Source organism: Apteryx rowi, unplaced genomic scaffold (assembly GCF_003343035.1).
Source record: "Apteryx rowi isolate R43461 unplaced genomic scaffold, aptRow1 scaffold_8, whole genome shotgun sequence".
In the NCBI taxonomy this organism is placed as follows: Eukaryota; Metazoa; Chordata; class Aves; order Apterygiformes; family Apterygidae; genus Apteryx; species Apteryx rowi.
In genome coordinates, this window is record NW_020451093.1 from 7,027,868 (window position 1) to 7,045,570 (window position 17,703).

Consider the following 17,703-nt stretch of genomic DNA (forward strand, 5'->3'; position numbering starts at 1 on the left):
CGCCATCTTGGGTCCGTTCTCCACGCCACACAAGTGAATGGGTAGATATGAAATTACCACAGGGGAGCAGCAGCCGCAGCAGGGTACGGAGGGCTGTTCAGAGCTGCCAGCTGGACTCGGGAGACTCTAGAGACGGCTCCTGCCGCCGCCGCCGCCCAGAGAAAAGCCCCGGGCTCGGCCTTTCCTCCTCGCCAACCCCTAAACTGCACTCCTGGAGGGACAAAGTTGGTCTCGGCCGCGCTGCCTCCGCCGCCGGGGAGACGGGAGAGTTGCTTCCAGCGGCGGTTTCCTCCGAGCCGCGAGTGAGCCGGGGTCAGAGTTAGGGGAGAGGGTGACGAGGGGAGTCCTCCCCCCTCCGCCCTCCGGCCGGGGCTCGCCTGGTGCGCTGTGTGGGAGGCTCAGCGAAAAGGCAGCGGGAGCCCGGCAGGCTTCTCCTTTCCACCCCAGCTGCGTATCTATATGTGTATTTTTTCTTTCTGTTAGACCAAGCAAGAACTGGATTGAGTGGGAGACTGCCTAGGGTCTCCGCTTTAACAGCAGTGGGGCGGGTAGAGGCGCGGAAAGGAGAGGAAAAAAAAAAAAGAAAAAATGTGTCTGTGAGGAGTTGGAGAAGAGTATATATATATATACATCCAGCAGAAGAGGCACCAGCCTGGCAACCGGGAGCAAGAAGCCTGCCGCCAGCCCCGCGGACGAGGCGATAGCTGCTGCTGCCTCCTCTCGTGCGCGTGTAATATCGGTAGCCTCCGCGCTTCCAAAGCAGCGGAATTCTCACAGAAACACGGCAGCCCAGGAAGGAAGGATTCGCCACAAAAGCCGATCTATCACCCTCCTCCCCAGCGGCTGGATACTGCTTTTTTCTTTTCTTTTTTTTTTTTCAGTCACTCTTCTGTGTTTAAATACCAAATATAGTCTCTTGGGGGGGAGGGGGTGGCGATCTCCTGAAAGAATTGGAAATCTGGCTTGGATTCGCGAGGGCTCATGTTGAACGGACAAGGCAAAGGCTCGTGGAAATAGGGGAGAGAAGGAGAAATGTGCAGCTTTCATTGACTGGCGGAAGAAGGACTAGAGATTTACCACTTTTGAGGAGGCTTGGAGGTTTGTTTGTTGTCGAACTGTTGTTTCTTCCCTTTTTCTCTTCTGGGTTACGCTAAATCCCTCAGCATTATTAAAGAAAACTTAAGCGTTGCCCACGTGTAGCCGGTAGCTTTCTTTTTAGGGTAGTTTTGGTAAAGGAACTGACAAACTTCTTATCCTTCCCTTCATCAAAGGCTTGTGACGTTCGAAACTGAAATGGAACTGTTTTTCTCCCAAACACTACATGTTGTTTAACGGGAGTGAGGACGAAAATATATTGTTTACTAATCTCAATACGACTCCCCGATATTCAGCACCCACGAGGGATGCTTTACAAAGCTTGATGTGGAAAAGAACTGGAGTGTGTTCTGAGACTTTGTTTTCATAAAGTATCCAGCGGCTTAATTATTGACTTTTTTAGTGGATTCGTGACATGCTTTTATGAATTAAATTTTGCCACCATTTGTATAGAAGCCAAATGACACGTGTGTTTTGAAACACGGTTCCAAATATATCCATCCCTGCACCCGGATTCTCGCTAGAAAGAGACGGAGAGAGATCGTCAGTAGCTAAATAAATCTGATTTTACTATTTTGTGAACATTATACTCCTCAGAAATGTTGCTATAGATTGCTTTATTCCGGTTCAGCAGAAAGGGGGATTTTCCAGCTTGCAAGACCCAGGAAACTGGATACTTAAAATCACTTAAATGTTTTAACAGCATTGGAAAATGGGAGCTGCTACTAAGTTGGCGTTCGCTGTTTTTCTTATCTCATGTTCTTCAGGTAAGTCTTACTTTTGTCACTTTAAACGTAAGGGTCAGCACTTGAAAGCTTAAGGTAACTTTGTTCATTAGTATGAACTAGGATAAATCTCCTTTTCAGATGACAGGTGTTTCGGGATGGCAGTGATTGTAAAGGCAGGAGCTGTTTTGATCGTTATTCTTAAAAAATTCGTATAGATGATCATTTCGAGTGTGTGCAGTCCTTGCATTTCAGACAAACTGTATAGGACCCATGTAGAGATTTATCCACCTAATGTCGTAGATGATCATCTGATGATGCAATTATTAGCGTGTTTCGTGTTTTAAAATATGAATAATCAAGATGAAATATTCTTAATTTCATTCAGATCTCTTGTTTTGGGGCATTCAGTGGTGAATACCAGCCTTCATTAATGCTTCATTAGTTTTAAACAGTTACTACTATGAAAGTATTAGCTAGCCCCTTACTGACAGGAAGGGGTGTGTGCACGTATAGATGTACACAGAGAATTAGGTGCAAACGGAAGGCTTTCAAATCAGTTTCAAAGCGATTTGTAAGGCTTTGTGTTTTGCTATGTCTATCTTGTAGTACATCACTATCTTGTAATACAAAAAACTGTTAACTTTAAAGCATCAAAAGTTCAGTTTCTAATGCTAGCTCTTAGTCATGAGAAACAAGTGTAGCCTGAGAACCTCCGTGGGCTTGTTTTTGGGGGAAAATTGTTATGATAGCAACCAGTGGTTGGATGAACTGTTGATACATTTCTACTTGAAGCTCCATCAGTTTTACAGAAAGCTATTATGAGCTACTAATCCTGAGCTATGTAACTTTTAAAACTTGTTTATATATTTTTGAACGCATGCAGAGTCCTCTCTGTGTGTTTACGCTTTTTAGCTTTCTCGTATGGTGTGCAAAGATAAACTTGTTTATCAGTCTATTTTGACTGCTAGTTTTCAGGTTTTAATTGTAACCTGTGTGAGAGAGCGACTAGATCTGTATAACAATGCCTTTTAAAATTTCGATGCTATAATGTGCAGGATTTTGCTGAACAGTACATTTTCTTGTGGTTAGTAAATGGATAGTCTAGTCTTATGTCTGTAGCGTTATTGATCAATTCCGTGTAGGCTAAATGTGCTGTGAAATGGCGATCACTGCCAGAAATGAACCAAAAGAATCCTGTCTGTTTTCATCGGAGAAACAGCAGAACAGGTTACGGGCACGCTTTTTTTTTTTTTTTTTTTTTAAGTGTACCATCTATTCTTAAAAAAAACACGTGATTGCTTTTGACAATTTTGTCTTTCACTGAAAGGCATGTCTTTTATCTTGACCTAATACCTTGTTTTGAAGTTACTCGAATGACATTCCTCTTAATTCAGGAATATTTTCATAGGAAACTTCCCCCCCCCCCCCACTGGCAGTTTTTGGAAGACTTAGTTCCATCTGTTCTTCGTGTATGTCTTTCCGTTCCATGTCTTTCTATTAAGAGCCTTTCGCCTAGAGCACAGAATAGTGATCTTGTTGAAATTACCTATCTTCCTCACCGAAAAGAACTGTTAAGCAACAAGAGCAGTCTTTTCTTCAGCGTTCTTGCTCTTACTGTTCTTGGTAGATAAAAAGTGAATGTTTCTCCTGCCTTGTGAAAATAGAAGTAATCTTAACTAAATGGGCAAAAGAACTGGCTAAATCTTGGACGGCTTCTTATATTAATGACATTGTTTTGGTGGTTATTCTAGTATTAAACATGAAATAATCCAGTACTGAACAATTATTAAACTATTTGCTATCCTAGTATTTAGAAAAGCAGAGCATCTGCTGTCCTGGTGTAGGTATAAAAATGAACAGAATTACAGTAAGTTTTTGCTTCTACTATTCAAAACTAAGATTATTTAAGCTTTTAGCATGAAATACATGTGTTTTGATTCATAATGTTTCTTCTGTTCACTGTGACTTATGTTGGTTAAAATCATGTCTGATGAATTTATTCTAACATCATAGTCAGAAGAAAGTCTCCTCTGCATTCTTTAGACTGAAAAAAAGTCTATCCAGATTATTTATTTATGTAGGCAATAGTTGAAGAAATCCTAGAGTTCAGGTGTAAGGACATTGTTTTTCCTTTCTCCAGTATGCAGTCTCCAGCCACTTGTAATGTGTGTGTGGTTGGGGGGGGGGAATTTTCCTGATATAATTTATTTATTTTTAATGTTTTGTGTGCAGTCATTTTCCACAATTGTTTACATAGCCCGCTATTACCAGAGTTCTTTAAGTAGGTGAAAATATTTTTGTTCTACGCGGTGGGTGTGGAAGTGGTCTTCAGTTTGAAGGCATTTTACTTTACTGTATATAAACTACTATTTGAAATGCCGTAAATGCACTTTAAATGCATATGGATTCCCAATGAATTCAAATGTAGTAATCTTTGGTGAGAAAGTGGAAATATTTCCCCTTTTTGACTAAGGTATGGAAAAAGTGAACATCTGTGTCATGTTATTACACTTTAAAATATTTGTTACCATATTTGTAGGTACTTGGGTAAAGTTTGACATAGGTTTGCACCCCTTTGTACCAATTCAAGAAAATGAGATGAACGCATAGTAGCTAAACATGAAAACAAAATGCCTGGGTCGAGGTTCCTGGTGTGCCCTTTAATATGCTTTTTATATAAACCTATGCATATTTTTAATAAAGAAAAAGTTTTCTCTATTAAAAATAAAGAACAGAAGATCACAAACTAATAATAAAATACTTTAGAACAACTGAATATGCTTCCTATGATTCTCATGATGTAAGACTGTAGGTGAGCTTAAAAAAGAAAAACACTAAATAAAATAGCACATTCATCAGAGAACACTTCCCTTAGATATTATCTGTGTTCTCCCACATCCCACTGTTTTCCCTCCCCGAGAAAGTATGTTTCTCTCTCCTCCACCCTTCATGATCCCCAAATAAGCTTTACTTTATGGACTTTCAGGAATAGAGAATGTATACCTTCATAGCTTTCTGTGATGTGCTATATATCCACCTATGTAGTTGAAGATGTCAGAGCTGTTAATGTACTAGATTGTCTTGCCTCAAAATATTCAGTTGTAAATGCTACAGCTTCTAACAGCTCATGGATGGTTTTATTACTTAAACTCTGCTTCTTCCAAACCATCTTTTCCACACTTCTCAGTTACCAGCTGCGGTTTTGGTGCCTGCAAGGCTGTCATCACAGTAGTTCTCCAGCTTTGTCTCTTACCGGAGACAAACTCACTAAAACTGGTAAAACTCACTTAAGCACAATTAATCTTAAAAATCACTTAAGCAAAAGGAAACACACATCAGTAGTTTTGGCCCTATCTCTTTTTTTTTTTTTTTTTTTTCTGATGCCAGATCATTTTCAAGCTACTCAGCCTTTGGAGGGGGTCTTGAGTAATTTTGCCAAAGGAAATGACATGTCAGAAATGCCCTTGTACTTGATGGAGTATTTTCACTCTTCTACTTTTTGATTTTATTTTATTCTCCCCCTGCCTCGCCCCGATTATTATTAGGGAAAAACATGTTTGTTTGGTTTTTTTCCCCTTCCCAAACGTGGATACAACTACTGACGCCTAAGCTGCAACTTCAGAAGCTGGGTGGCTGGGTGTTCTGAAGGAATGGAGGGGTGGGAGGTGAGAATGTTTTGTTTCATTTTGCTAGTGTATTTAAACACTTTTTGATTATCCTTTTGTTATTTACTTGGTAGCACTTGAAAATCCTGCCAAAGGTTTGGGAATAAAGTTTGTGAAATTGTCTCTGCTGGTATGTTCTCTGCATGCTCTCCATGATTGTGGTTGAACTCTAATCACTTTATTGCACAGGCAGAGCAATAAAACACTTAAGAGTTAGTACTACTTATAAAATAAAATGCTGCTCAGGAGTCCTTTTTTTATAACTGCACTTTTTTTTTTTTTTTTTAACTTCCTGTTAAGTGTGTTATCTGTGGGAAATATCCCAACAGTCTTGACAGTGCTGTTCAAGGCAGGACTTGTAAACCTGCTTAATATCTTTTTCAAGCATATATACATTTACATAGATATGAATGTACTGTAATATATTTTGCAAAGTCTTATGGTTCTAGGTTGATTCTGAGAAGAATCTATATAATCTGTTAATACTTAACAGTTACAAAACCTAAATCTTCTGGGATATGAAAAATATCTAAAATCATACTAATGCTGTATTAGAAAAATATAAGCATAGTTCTAGTGGAACTCTGCTTGACAAGTATTTAATCACAAATGCAGCTAGCATGGGTTTATTCCCATGTCTGTCTTTCAGATGCAAGTCATTTTTTACTAGAAAAAAATTTTAGGAAGTTTGTCTTCAAGTGTCAGATGCTGTGTAAGTTTGGGGCTTTTTAATGTGTGAGGTGAAAACTGTTTTTTGCTATATGGGGGTTGCAAGAAGATAATTACTGCTCTAGTGAATACTAATTTTCATCTGGTTTTAATGGACAGTATTTGAATGCCATTTCCCACCCTGCTGGAATTTGGGGGTAAAAGCCTTTAGATGACAGGTTCTGTCAGTTTGCAGGTGATGATGAGAGGAAAAACAACTTTTTTAACCTCAAATAGAGAGGTTCTATTTTGCCATATCAAATGGTACTTTTAGGTAGGAAAAAAAAAAAAGATTATTAACAGTGTTTTTAATTCTAACAGTGTTTTTAATTCTTGGTGATTCTCTCTCCTACTCTAGCCATTGCTTTTAATGCTTCAGTTTTTGACAATAACTGGCTTTCAATTCCCCTAACTTATTTCTCTTTGAAATTGAAATTCAGTTGTCTTATAAATCATCATTATGAAGTTTATATGTTTGGTTTCTGGAGCTCTTAAAAGATGGCAGTAACTCTTTCTTTCTTTACTTGCAGAAAAATGGGATGGGCAGTACATGCCAAAGTAGTCTTTTGAAGAACTGTATTCAGAGCTAAGATATAGCAAGTCCTGGGTATTTATCCTTGGAAATCATGTGGAGAATAACTCTTCTAAAATGGGATGTAAAAAGGTAGAAGTTGACTAGGAATCTGATGGTAGAAGAGATTTCTTGGTGAAGGGTAGATGCATTTCCACCACTTAATTAACAGAAAACAAATTAATGCAAATGTCTGCTTTAGCTGGTTGGTAAAATACATGGTCTGTTAGCTATCTGATGTTCCTGAAAATGAGAACTCTTAAAAAAGATCAAGAAAATTACGAATTTTACAGCCAAGTTCTTGTGTGATGAAATCTTAATGTGTTTTTGTTGCCTTGGTGCTTAACATTCAGCACATCTTATTTCCTCTTATTTCCATATGGAAATTGAAATGTTATTGGATGCCAGTGATTTTATGTGGCATCTCTTATTTTCTCTCCCTTACAATATCTGTGTGTGTGTTTGGGTGTTTTTTTTTTCCCCCCTCCCTTAGAAACAGTTTGTGACTACAGTGCCAAGCAACAGAGAGTATTTAGGCATAATCCCACAGAAAATGAATATTTACTGCCATATTGTTTACATTGCATAGCTTTGTGTCTAAGAATCCCAAACTTACATTAGCTGCACCAAATACTTGAATTGCTGGTGGAGAGAAACCAGAGGAGAAGGATTTATTCACTGCAATAAATATTGCTAAGGCACCATTCCTTAATAGTTTCACAGTAACGTAGCTCTTGACAAGAAAGGTCAAAAATCATGATTTTCATTGTGAATTTCCTAGTTAGAGCTGTAAATGGAAGCAAATAATCTGCCTAGGAAAAAGACAGATGATTCGCTTACTAACTGGAGGCGTAAATCTTTGGTTATGTGATTAGAAGTATTGGAAAAACACTTGGAAATGAGGGAAGCATCTGTGGGAAGATTACCTATTCCTGCACCCAGAACAGCTGAAGGTAGCACTAGTATTGTTCTTAGGGTGGGGTCTACTAACACTGGGTATTGGAGGCTTGAAATACGTCTTTCTACTCGTCTCTAGTTAGATGCTCTCACAAAAAGTTGAATTACTTGATAGCTTAGCAGCTCAGTGAAACATGTGTGATTTTTCTCATCTTGCCTAGCTCCTGTTCCACAGTTCTCCCAATTTAATCCCGTTTTCTGATTCTTAGTCAAACTCTCTGGAGCTTTCTTAGTCATGGTTCTCTTAATGAACTACGCCACTATGGCTTTCAGGCAGAAACTTCATTATGGAGAAAGAGAGCAAGTGACATCCTTCCAATTGTATTGATGCCAGCAAAGGTCTGAATGACAGCGGTGTAACCTAAAATCCTGGTGACTTTACAATGTGCCAATTGGAAGAACAGGAACACTTCTATGTTCTGACAATTCAGTGTTTCATTGTTTTTTGGTTTTGAGGGTAAACTAAGTATTGCTGAGATCTAAAAACTTTCCTTATTAAAATACTATATTCTACTGGTATTTATGGTTAAAGTGGTGTAAGAAAATATTTCAATCAGGATGCAGAGTCAGTCCAAAATTATAATAATTAATTTCAATGTTCTTCTTGAGTTATTCACTGTGAAAGCTTGTTAGTAACTATTAAACTACTTTGACTTGTAAGTAAATATGTCCTTCCTATGATGTTCAGTATCTTTAGTTGGCAAGGAGGCTACATATTGTTGAAGTAATTTAAATAGCTGAATATCACCTTTTGAGATTCCTTATTTTGTTAAAGTATCATGGATGCTTTTAGTTTTAATGATTTGTTTGAAGCTGTATTAAGTGGTAGTTCAACTGAAAATGCTGAAACGAGAATTTAATTAAAAACCAAGCCCTGAAAACTCTTTAAGTGTGATGAGCACGTAAGAAATGCCTGCATACATTTTTTTTGCTTTTATAACTGTTGTATTACATGAGGGAAACGTTGCTGATGGTTAGTGAATTGAACTGACTGAAGAGCATGATATTCAGGAAGAATCAACATTTTGTAAATGCTATGTCTTAGCGAAAGTGAAGCCCAAGAAGACTTCTGAAATTCTTCTTGTTTCCTGAACTTTGAGAAAATCATTAACTAAGCTGCAAATGCAAAAATACAATGTTCATTTCCTTAATATCAGGAGATAGGTACTGCTGTCTAATCTAGCTTTGTTCTGCACCTCAATAAAGTTGTTTTCATATTTCAGAAGACTCCACTGTCTTTAAAATGATGACAGTGAACAAGTTATGTTTTACTGTTTTAATTCTTATGACACAGTTTAAAGCTTATACCTGAATGGCTATTTAGGACTTCAGATTGCATCCAAAGGTCTTGTTTTTGGAAAATGTCTGTATAATTGTTTGAAAAAAATGAGGATAAGATCTTTCTTGCTTCAGAATTTTGTTGCTTTTCTATAGCACAGGTCAAACTATTAATCAGGCTTTAATTTCCTGCATTTTCCATTCCAAAGGGGAATGCATTCAGTGTGTTGTTGTTTTGCCAGAAAAGAGTTAATTTTTTTTAACTGAAGTTGCAAAGTTGCTTGTGACAGACTGAGGTTTTTAAGTTGGATGGGTATATTCATCATTTTTAGAAATGGAAAAGGTGATCAAAGCCTCAAATCTTTAAGATACTGCTTCTGAAAGATACTAACCTTTTTGCAAAGATAAATCAGTGTGCAATTTTTACTCTTGGAAAAAATGCATTGGGGGAAAGCAAGTCGGTGGTTTAAATATGATTGACTGTAGACTTGGAGAACATACTAGAGATGATCTGTGCTCATTTCTGAGATAGTGGTTTGCCTTTTTTTGGCTGTTTCTAGAATTCTTGGTAAAATGAGGCCACAAAGTGAACATGAATACTGCTGAACTGTTAGCACATTCCCTGACATAGTTTTAGCCTGTGCCAATTGGTGTCTAGTGAGATGGCATAAAGGCACAGTTTGAGGGATAGCGCAGGCCAGGGGCCAGTGCCAGCAGGCAGTACAGACAAGACGGTACCAGACTTCCTGCAGCTGACTCTGCATCTTCAGCGCTGCTGCATGCCCTCGTATCACATTTTAGGGCATGATGCGTGTACCTTCAGTGTGCTGTGCATATTGATTTACATTGGATTATGGCTTAGCCTTTGCATTTTTGGGGACTTTCAAACTGAAAAACATCCTCGTTCCCAAAAGAGCAGTATGCTTCGGGGCTGGAAGAACATAATACAGAGCCATAAAGAGGTCAGTGGTCAAGTGCTGTGTGGAATAGATGTGATAAATGTATGACCCTATGCTTAGGGTTTCCTCAGGGCTGGCGAATATCCTTGGACCTCTTGTGTTCTGCAGTATAGATACAGCCTTTGAGGAAAAAAATGCTTGACTGGTGTTTAAATGCTATTTCTATTTTAGAAGAGCATTGTAAGCTTTTAATGCAACAGTGTTACAGTTGATAGTTAACAACATCTTGCAGTCTACCTGTTTTTTTTTTTTTATGTTATGCTATAATAATGGTTTTGAATAGAAATGGTTTCCTTTTTGAAGTTATTTTTTGAAATCATAAGATCTTAAGTTTATTTGGGTCAGTGGGTGGTCATCTACTCCAGCCCCATGCTCTAAGCAGAGTCAACAATGAATTCAGACCAGGTCTCTGTCCAGTCAAATTTTGAAACCATCCAAGCGCAGAGATCACCCAGTCTTTCTGTGAGCAGCCTGTTCCAAGTGAAGCATATCCTCGTAGTGAAAACTTTTTTTCCCTACACTGAGTCAGAACCATCCCTGTTTTAATTTATGACCTTTGTCTCTCATTCTCTCGCAATGCACCTCAGTAAAGAGCCTAGCTCTGTCTTTTCATTAACCTTCTCTTAAGAACTGGAAGGCCCCTAGTAAGTGTCCTCCCTCCCCTCCACAACCCTTAGCCTCCTCTTCTCTAGGCTGAATAAGCCCAGTTCCCCCCACCTCCCATAAGTTGTATGTTCCAGCCCCTGACCATCTTCGTGGTCCTTTACTGGACCTGCTCAAGTTCTTCAACATCTTTCTTGTGCTGGGAGGCCCAAAACCAAACACAGTATTCCAGATGTGGTCTGAGTGCTGAGTAAAAGGAATAATTATTCCAGATGTTACAGCCCAGTGGGCTGTTAGCCTTCTTCACTGCCTGAGCACACTGCTGACTCGATTAGTATATGGTTCTCTAGACCTCCAGGTCTCTACAGACAGACAGTCCTGGGCTTGTACTGATGCAGAACATGCTCTGCCCCAAGGCACCGGACTCTGCGTTTGTCCTTGTTGGATTTCACGAGGCTCCTGTTGACCCATCCCTCTAGGCTGTCAGGGGCCCCCCTGAGTGGCAGCCCTGCCCTTGAGCATCCCTCAGTTTGGTGTCATCTGCAGACCTGGGGAGGTGCATTCTGCCTTCTCCTTCAGGTCATTGATGAAGGTACTAAACGGCGTATGCCATACAGTACACCTTTGAGGGACTCTGCTGGCGTTATTTCTCATCCTGCTCTTGCTGTGTTTCTTATTTGAGTGGTTCTATTCCAATCACATGCTGCTATGTCTTGACCTTTATTTGTTAGCTAGCATAGCTGATTTTTAGCTTGTTTTCAACAGTTTCTTTTCTTTCGGTGGCATACAAACTTGTGATTGGGAATTTTTTGCAACTGAAGCATGACCTTATTTTTTCAGGTTCAGAGTTCTTATCTTATCTAGATAAGACTAATCTCTAGTTTTTAAATACTGCCTAAATGATCATAGTGGTCTTTATTCTGTCAGTTGTATTTTTGAATATGTGGATTGGTTTGATGTCAATATCTGCATATAAGTTGAAATTTAGTCTGTATTTAAAAGTAATTTCTAAATATATCCAATCATTTTATCAAGCTTTCTAAGATTAAAAAAAAAAAAATCCTTCTAGGAATTCTGGGGAAGGTCCAAACAAACAGGGAAGTAGTTTAATTTCGTTGTTTAGTTATATTAAGTGTATGAGACAAAATTAAACATAGCAGGAAATAGCTGTTAATTTTAGAAATTTTTGGTAGCATTTGTCAGTAGAGGGTGCAGATGGTTCTCTCCAGCTTGTAGCAATTGCATAATGGAAGAATTTTCTTTAAACGTTTTCATGTTTCAGGATTGAAAAACTTAGATTGTTAAAGTTGCTTTAGTTTTAAATAGCACACAATTGTTTAAATTTCTATACCTTTTATAATAAATTACAGTTTTTAATAAATATACAGTTTATAATAAATTACAGTCTCTATTTTTTATTTGTTTATAAAGCTGCTTTGCAGTAAAATTAGTATAGGGAAGGCCACCAGTTAAATATTTTGGTTTTAATTCTCTGATCCTTAATTTGGGAAGAGTCTGTTTTGCAAATTACCTCTACTGATAATTATATTTCATTAGTTGTAACAAAAACCCTGTCAAAAGAATTGTCTTAAAAACTGCTTTTAAAAATAAAAATCCTGTAAGTTTTATTACAAACATTTATTTTATGGTTTGATTACATTTTGTTTAACTTGATGGTTTTGGCATGCACTAGAAAAAAGCAAGTCTCAGCTAACCTTCCCTCTCTAGAATGGTATAAATCAGTAGTGAGATCTTAATTAGTTCATATATACCATATATGTACTAAGACCAAGATTTGGAACCGCAAATAATTTGCAAGAAGTTTATTTAAAAACTCAAGATGTTTTTGATTCCCTTCCTGTCCTTCCCTCCTCCCCCAAATAAAACAACAACCCCAAACTAATTAGACAATAGTGTGGAGTGACTTGCCAATACTTTGGAAAAAACCCTGTCAAAAAAAATGTTGGCAGTTCAAATAAAGTTGTCTTTTCACTTGGAAAAGTACAAAATCACATTAGTTGGAGGCTTTCAAAAAAGCTGAAAGTGCTTAGGTCCCACTTTTTCTTCTAGTGGAAATTGAATGGCTCTGTCTTGAAAAATCTTGACAGACTCTAGTATGTAGATGGAGTGTTTTTGTTTTCCCAGTGTTTTTAAAAACATTCTGATGGAATTCAAAGATGGCAAATAAAGCAGAATTTCTTTCAGTTGGTTTTTGACCCTTCAAAATGGAGGAATTGTACTTCGGACAAGTTGAACTTAAACTCCCTTTCCCCCCTTGTCCTCCATTCTGTTCTTATCTAGCACCCTTTAAGGTAATGAGTACCTGCTTTTGATAATGCCTACACAGAGGCTGTGCAACATATAACTTGCAAAAAATCAGTAATCTGCTCTTCAGTTCAGGAAGAATTCTGATCGGAAGGAAAACAATCTATGCATATCCTAAGGAGAACCATCTTCTGATATCTTGTCACGAGGATTCAGCCGTAAAACAAAATCTAAGGAGTGCTGAGTATATGCACAAAAAGTAATTAATTGTGGTGTTACTGATACTACTCTAAGGATCTGTGAGAACAGAAATTCTTTATCTTTGGATTTTGTGTAGTCATTGATTAGTAAACTTTAGGATTTGGTGAAATGTCATATTAATTTGCAAGGAGAATGATGCCTAATGGAGTAGGATGAGCTTTTTATTTGGTGACTGGAAATTTTCTAGGACCTTGTTACAGCTTTTGCTGAAGTATTTCATGTTAATGTTAATACTAATTTTAATAATCAGAAAAAAAATTTTCTCCAGTATTATTATAAATATATTGATATCGGAAGCTCTTTCATTAGTAGCAAAGGCAAGGAACGGTGGTCGTGATATATTTGTAGAAAACCTATTTATATTTTTTCACTTCAGCGTACTCATCTTGGTCAGATTGTGAAGCTTCTTTCAACAAGTAATGTACAGCACATCAACTCAGACTCTTAAATCTTATCATCTGAGTGCTAGCAGTTTTCAATATGTGAGAGAAGAGGCGGGTGACAAGTACGCACTTTTCACATATGTAAGAGTAAAAATGTGTGCTTGAATTTGTTTTTTCATAGACTTTCAGGATATTTACATGCTCACAAAGTATGCTCAAGGGGAGCTCCAGGTGACCATGTGAACTTGAAGCTATTCTTCTCACTGTCTTCCTTCCAGCCCAAGCCAGTCTTAATATTTTTCTGAGGGAGAAGCTTGTTTGCAAACTCAACACTTGTTGGGGAAATCCATTGTTCAACCATGGACTGACATATTCACCATGCAGTAGGTTGTAGACTTTGCTGGAAACTCTTAAAATCTTACTAATAAACTGCAAAATCCTTGCTGCAGATGATAAACACTGTGAGCATCTAGCATGTGTCAGATTTTGCTTGGTCAGTTTTACTGTTAGACAATGTTGATATTTAAAAAAAAATTTTTTTTGAGACATTCAGTAATGGAATAAAGCTTCAAAAATAAGCCAGCAAAGTGCATGTTTCTTACTTGTTCCTCCAGTAGCTCAGCCCGCTTAATAAAATAGTGAATTAGCTTCTACCACTTGTCCAAGAGGGTTCTTACAGTTGCTTCTATTGTTAAAGGTGGCAGCTGGTATCTCTTAAAATAGTCCTTCAGGATAACTTGTCCTTCTCTAATCAAAATCAGTTTCTTCCTCCTTTTCTCTTTCTGATGACAAGTCCTAGTTCTCTGTATGGTAAGAAGTTAAGTTTCTGCTTTCCCCAAGCACCTTTGAAGTGTCTTTACTTAAAATTCCTGTTGTATGGCACTTTAAGATTGTATTTCTTGCTTTAAGCTAGATTCTGTATTTGACATAGGGTCAAAACTTTACAAATTATATCTAATGAAAAGTGTTACTTCAAAACATCTTGTCAGTGTTGGCATCTTGTCCTGTCAGCTTTGTATATGACATCGCATACAAGAAAAGACTGATCAGAGGGCTGGGAGACTTACAGTTCCTCTCCTCTGTATCCTCTTCCTCCCCCACATACCCAATTTAGGGTGAAGTTACACTTCGCTGTCAGTTGAACCCTCTCAAACACCAGCCCTCATGGCTGTCTGGCATAGTGCTGGGCTGATTCAATTTGCTAAACCAACAAAAGCAACTTGGAAGAAGTGCAAGTAACTTTCTGCAAGTGGTATCGAATGAGGGCAAGGGGTAAAAGATGAGAGGAGCTTGGAATGAGATGGGTGGAATGAGGGCTTGCAGTGAGTCTGTGTAAATTGACCTAGGAAATGAAATATCAAGGCAAAATGACACAGCACAGTTCATGTCTAGAGCTGTTCCTTATCCATGTTAAGCAAGAAGGGAAAAATAACAAAATTATTTATTGCTGTTAGTAACCTCTGTTCTTAAGAAGAACTGCTTTTCTTTTTTAGTGGTTCTGAGGATCTCGGTGTACGCCTCTTGTCATGGGATATTTTTCCCCCCTTGCTTTTTAAACATCTTTATGTCCCATTATTCTCTAGGGTTCATTTTTAGGCAGAATGATAGGCCAGTGCCCGTTGTAAATTTGCTATAGATAGTATCCTACATCTTGTTTCACTGGTATAGAACTACTGTTCTTTGTGTAGACATATGAGGCTTGCATATGAGAATGAGCAGGAGTATGGCAATGAAAAGCTTTCTCAGTCATCCTTTGCTTAAGCTGCACCCTTTTCCATTGCGCTCTCTTGAATATTTCACAGATAGCAGGGGAATGCCCGACTGCTGTCCAGTGAGGTCAAATTCCCGTCTTTCCACAAAGCGTTTTACAAACTGGTAAAGCTGTGGAACCTGAATCAAATGAACAGATGATAAAATTCTCTTGTCTCCCAGGTTCACTGGTCATATACTGAGGTAGGAAAAAAAGAGGTTCAGACTGATACAGTGGGCTGTAAAATCAAGTTACTCTCCAAGTCTAAGAGAACACTTCAGAAAGCCTATTTTCCACATAACCTTAAAGGTGTCTGATTTGTGGTACTTAAGCCTGAGACAATCAAAAAGTTTTCTGGCTTCCAGCAGGAAGAGAGAATCAATCTTGATATTTCTGCATAAATAATACTATGATCAAATAAACGATGTAAGAGAAGGAATGAAGATTCATAATGGTTTGAATGTTACATCCACATCATCCACATTGGCACCTACCTTCATCTTTAACTCTAGAACATAATAAAGTATATTTATCTCACTTGTTCGAGGAAGCTTTTGCTGTAAGGAAAGTAATTCATAGAAGCCTAGAATTCACTGTATTGTCTCTAAAGCTCTAGTCTTGCCACTCTTTATAGCAGGGCAGAAGAGTGAGTCACTGTTAGTGTTCTGCCACTGATTTACCAAATAGCTGTTGACTGTGTTGACTAGCTGTAGATAATCATTACCCCTGCAAAACAAAAATAAAACCAAAGTGTTTTTCTTCCACTCATTTCAAAAGGCTACTGTTGAGAAGGGAGGTTCTCCTGTTGAATTTAATGATACAGCTTTTTATGCACTGGTTTAGTACTCATCCACTACTGTAGAAGGAACAGGCAAGATATGAGATTTCTCCTGTAACTTTTTTGGGGGGGGAAGGGAGAGGCAACTGTGAAGCTTTGATGTTCTTCTGGACCACCAGGAGAATTTATTGCTGAATTAGTTCCTCGCTTATGGCAAGAAGAGTACCTGTCTCTGCCCTGAACAGAACTCCTCCTCTTTCAGGAGCATCTGGCAGCATAAGCCCTTAAACTACTGTTTAGGATTGCCATTGCTCTGTAAGATGCTCCAAATACAACTTTGGAAATGTAGTTCTCTTAAAGTGTCAGCGTAATTGCTGGCTATCTCAAAGAAAATACAACACTAAAAATGCAGTTGTTTCGTTCTGCCCCTTTCCTTAATACCTGGAGAGGCTTTATTTTACTATTAAGGGAATGCATTCTCTTAGATTTTAAAATCCTTTTTTATTAATAACTGGAAACAGAAAATTATAAAGGAGTGTGTGTATATAACTAATTCTAAACTAAATTTAAACTACTTGAAATCTCTTTAGTTGTTTTCCATTCTCTTACCTTAAAAGTAAGTGTCTTAAAAATTCCAAGCATCAGACTAGAGGATTCAGCTTTCAAGCCTCATTCTCTTTTAAATCATATGGAGAACTTGAAGTTAATTCTCTTTATGCAGGTACTTAGCACATGCCAGCATATTACCTGTAGCTGATAACTAAGCAGTGCATTCAGGGATGCTTCTGGGGCTGAGTACCTTGATAGCTTGTCCTTTGTTCCTATTCAGCCTTCTGGCCAGCTGCTTCACGTTAAGTCTGGTGAAGTGATCAATGAAGCTGCTTTAGACAAAAAAGCACATTTACAGACAATGTGTAATTAAACTGTAGAACTCAGTGTTTCAAAACATTGTGTAAATTAAGAGTAAAAGTGTTCTCGGAAATGAATGAATTCGTGGGGGATAGTTCCCTCAGATGTGCTTAAACATGGTCTGGATGGAACCTCCAGATCAAATAATTCCTGATCACTGAAGACTCCTCCTAAAAGCTTTTAGTTAAACCTAGAGTTATTGTTGTTTGATACTTTTGAAACATTCTCCTCCAAAGAATATTTCTACTGAAAATAAGGCAGACCTGTTTTTATTCATGGTTCTTATACTGAGTTCGCACCTTAAAATCAAAATCTTTGCAACAGTTCATGAAAAATAATTACTCTTTGTTATATGCTTATTTTCTCATCTCTTCCTGACAGAGGGAAGTTCTAGCATCAGTTTTAGCACTTTGGAGTTTTTGTACATATACATCTTTGAGATGACAACATTAAAGAAATATTCCATGCACTAAAGATTCGCTTTCATTTCACACGTGATTTTGTGTAACTACTGACTCCTGCTGAGAAGGAAGCGGTCCTTCTCCTCCCTAAGACAGGTTTCCACAGCCTTGCTTGGGCTGGACCAAGCAGTTGTGTGGCTAGGGAGTGAGCTGGATCAGCATTTATAATCTTGTGCAAAGTTCACTTTGCTTCCATTTACCATATGTTTTTGAAGAGTTAACTGTAGCTCCCAATATAGTTGTGACTCTGTAGTTGTTCCTCTTACATAGTTCTGAAAGAAGGTATGCTTCAGGGCATGAAGGGGATCAGAAGGTAGAAGAAAGACAAGTGC

General features: G+C 38.1%; 1 protein-coding gene across 1 annotated transcript in view; it reads left to right on the forward strand.

Moving 5' to 3' along the window:
• Positions 1-1,011: 1,011 nt before the first annotated feature.
• ACVR2A (activin A receptor type 2A) overlaps positions 1,012-17,703 on the forward strand; it is a 66,303-nt gene continuing 49,611 nt past the window's right edge. Inside the window, exons 1-2 of the mRNA XM_026088978.1 lie at positions 1,012-1,098; positions 1,272-1,862. Coding sequence (XP_025944763.1) covers positions 1,808-1,862 — 55 coding nt within the window. The 5' untranslated portion in view covers positions 1,012-1,098; positions 1,272-1,807. The remainder of the gene's footprint in view (positions 1,099-1,271; positions 1,863-17,703) is intronic.